Here is a 3663-nt window from a genome sequence, read left to right as displayed (position 1 = left end):
TGGGGAAGTACGAATCACAGCTGGGATAAAGAGGCTTTCAGACTCTAGCAATGTGTGTTATTTTGAGCATGAACAGGTGGAAGTGCTTCAAGCAGTATATGAAAATAACTGAAAAATCTACTCCTACCTGAAAGCAACAGTAAACTAAACTTATTTACAAGGAATCACAGAGTGGTTTGGGTTGAAGGGACCTGAAAGCTCACCCAGTTCCAACCCCTGCCACGGGCAGGGACACCTTCCACTAGAGCAGGTTGCTCCAAGCCCCTGTGTCCAGCCTGGCCTTGAACACTGCCAGGGATGGGGCAGCCACAGCTTCTCTGGGCAATTTTAGCTAATGCCAGCCAGGTCAGTGACAAGCTTTTGTAAACGTCTCTTGTTGGAGCTCATTAATGTACTACAAATTTATCCCTGTTTTCCTTACTGAAACTTAAGCAAGTCGATAAGAATTCCACAAACCCGTAATTAACTTTCCCCTGGAGAACAAAAAGGATGCATTTTTAAAATGTTTTTATTGCTTTAGTACCATGTTATAAGAAAAAATGTCTTCCACAGCAAAACTTACCAAGAACAGGGATGAGTGCAAACCAAACACAGCAGAAAGTAAATTGTCTATGAAACCACTTATTTCAGTGCAACAGGGAACAGTAATACACATTTTGAAACAGCTTTCCCTTCTCTGGAGAATGCACAACTTTTTTCTCTACTGGAGCTCCTGACATAGGTCAAAGCACTGCGCTACACTGAGATTGCAATTCCTTTCCTCCCAGAGCGACCTAAACATTGCCCCCAACCACACAGTTATTTTGTTGGAACAGGAGGAAAACCTAGTCCTGCGAAAGACCTATTCTGCCTTGCCAAGGCAGTAACTATGCAACGTGCTCTCTTCAGATGCTGGACAGAAAGATAAGGAGAACGTGGAACACAAAAACGTGGATTCCACAGCAGGACTGCTGCTCAGATCTCTATTCCAGTCAGTTTGCAGTGACTTCCAAAAGCATGCCTTCTCCAGGAACACAGCGAACATGAGCACTTTACTCAGATGCTTCAACAGAACTCCACAAATCTTTTGTTCTGTCAGATTTTCTTCTCTTAGCACCTCTACAAAAAGGGATTCTGAAGTGAAGAGATAACCCATACATTTATCTTTTGGTCCCCACTAACATATTAAACAACACCTTCCTGTACCTGTTGCCAGATGGAACCAAAGTGCACCTAGAGTCACCCCAAATCCTGGATGTGCAGCCATCTCTGGCACCACAGTTCATCTGATGTCAGCACTTGTATATAGGTTGAAGTGTTTATAGGCTGGCAAATTCCCTTTGTGAGGACCTGTTCACAGGCTAGTGTACAAAGGGAAAATAATCCTTCTTCTTCCTTGTTCAGTGTTTCTTTTAGTGTTATGAGATAATTGACATTTCTTCCCTCTCTCTGCTCTCATTTATCAAGGTGATAATGCTTTTGAAGTATTTAATAAATTCCATCCGAACATCTTCAGGATCTTCTTCCAAGCTGGAGTGTATAAGTTTTAGCTTGTTCAGCGGGTAAGCTTTGAAGGTAAATAAAAAATAATTAGATGTATTCCTTTTATGAAAGAAATACAATCAAGGTCATGGGCAGCTCATGCTGAAGTCAGTTGGGCTTCAGTAGCATCCAGTGTTTGATACCCCACATAACACACAACACATGAAGAAGAAATGCATCGTAGCTTCTTAGCACTAAAAGCAAGTACAACTTGTTGCTAGATTAAATTCTTCAAAAGTTATTATTAAAGCTTAAAGTCCTGGGTTTGGTCTCACATGCAGTTAGGCTGAATCAAACAATTCAACACTGAACTGCAGTTTTACTACTGAAGTGTGTCCTGGTTTTAGGTAAACGAGGACAAAATGATAGGACATTCTTTGATTATATCAAAATAATGGACCAATACTCTTATATTAAATATGTATTAATTTAGTAATACTTGTAAGTATTTGTTTAATACTGGAACAGTATTTAACAGTGAAACAGGTTGCCCAGCGGGAGTATCTGTTCTCATTTGTATAAACAGCTACAAATAAATTTGCAGTGTATAAGGTACCTCTTACTAATTATAAGAGGAAGATCATTAGCCTTTTATTTCAGAAGGCTCCTGTTTTCATGGATAAAATGCAGGCTTAAGTGGCCTCGGAAGTGTCAGTTAATGAAAGATAAACTTCAACATCAAAACCACGCTACTAGTGATGGCACAATAAGGCAGGAGTTCCAATTCCTGGCTCAGCTGCATACTCACTGTGTGACCACTCAACTTTTCTTGTCTTTACTTTCCCTTTTGTGACACAGGCATATTGCTCACCTTATAGATGACCTCTGAAATTCATTATTTCTGGTTTTGCAAAGCACTCTGGCAGATGTAAATGAAAAGGGGATGAACAATTGTAAAGATACACAGATCAATAAAAAGCTCTGAGTTACAGATCGAGTTTTCCATCCTCTTACCCAAGGACAGATCTTCCGTGTCCCCCCCACTGCCTGGCTTGTGATGTGCAACTAGGAGACACTGACTGTCAAGCAGTGACTGCTGCTGCACGAAACAGGAGTACCACATTTCAATTTCTTTCAGGTGACTGGGCAGCTCAGGATTGAAGATTATTATTACCCCATGAGAGTCCTTCATCAGAGCTGGCCAGCATGTTTCAAACCTTGAAAAACAAGAGAATGGTAACAGAAACATGCACTCAAACTTCCTCAAGTTTTATTCTTTCCTCTTCAAGAACATATTTCAGTACTTTATTATAACATTAGTGATCTATCATATTCCAAGTGTTTTAATTTACCTATTATAGTAGTTGGTCCCATGATTTACTGACGGTGCAGTATTTGGTCAAATGCTTATTTCAACTTTTTTCCCTATAAATGGATCTGCCCAGTTCTCAATTTTCTCTTTTGGAAATGAAAGCCTAAATCATGGGTACGTTGTTTGAAGTCCACTCACATAACAACTTCAAGGAGATGAAGACAGTGACAGCGTAGGCCTCTGTCTCCTGTACCTGTAATTTCATTCTAGGAGCTATGGACTTTACGTTGTACTTGGTCCTTATCCAAAACCAAGTTCAGTGTCAGCTGGACAGAGAACACCTAGTATCAGACACTTACAGCAGAAAGCTGTATAATCAGGTAAAGACTTGGGAATATTCCCCATCTCAAAAAGACCATTTGGTTTAGGCCTTAAGTATGAATATTTTGTGTAAGCAGAACTATTAGAATTAAGTAACCTAGAGCAAGTAACAGCAATGCTGGCTTACTTTGGATCACCACTGCAATCCCACAGCTCAAACCGACACCCAGCTCCTTTGGTGTTTGTGTTCAAGTTCGGCTTCTCATACTCCAGGATCCTGTGAAGCGCGTGGATATACAACATCGCATCCCCACACAGCAGCAGCCAGAGGGAGGGACGTCCTGCGGGGCTGGGTCAGTCGGCGCGCCCCGGCTTTCGCTCACCTCACACCTTGTCCTGCCGATCCCTTCTACGCTCTCCGAAATAAAGTTTGCCAACACCGACTTTCCAGACTGGCAGGAAGTGCAGATCCCGTGGGAAGTTAACGTGCCAAAGCCACGCCGAAGAGCAGCGCACGGTGTTTTACCCGAGCCCCCTGATCTCCCTCCATCCTCGGCCCCAGTGCATGC

The 3663-nt window shown here is 42.0% G+C and overlaps 1 protein-coding gene across 1 annotated transcript; it reads right to left on the bottom strand.

The window, feature by feature from the left end:
- Positions 1 to 1397: 1397 nt before the first annotated feature.
- On the bottom strand, positions 1398 to 3546 carry IFT22 (intraflagellar transport 22; the record flags this gene model as incomplete). The annotated part of the gene is given in 5 exon segments (XM_010014007.1): positions 1398 to 1546; positions 2476 to 2678; positions 3282 to 3371; positions 3478 to 3501; positions 3503 to 3546. Coding segments are annotated over 5 exon segments (510 nt in total), but the record flags the coding sequence as incomplete, so codon positions are not given.
- Positions 3547 to 3663: the final 117 nt, after the last annotated feature.

Source organism: Nestor notabilis, unplaced genomic scaffold, assembly GCF_000696875.1.
Source record: "Nestor notabilis isolate BGI_N333 unplaced genomic scaffold, ASM69687v1 scaffold26804, whole genome shotgun sequence".
NCBI classification, from domain to species: Eukaryota; Metazoa; Chordata; class Aves; order Psittaciformes; family Psittacidae; genus Nestor; species Nestor notabilis.
The sequence above is the reverse complement of the archived record's forward strand: the minus strand, read 5'-3'. Positions and strand labels throughout refer to the sequence as shown.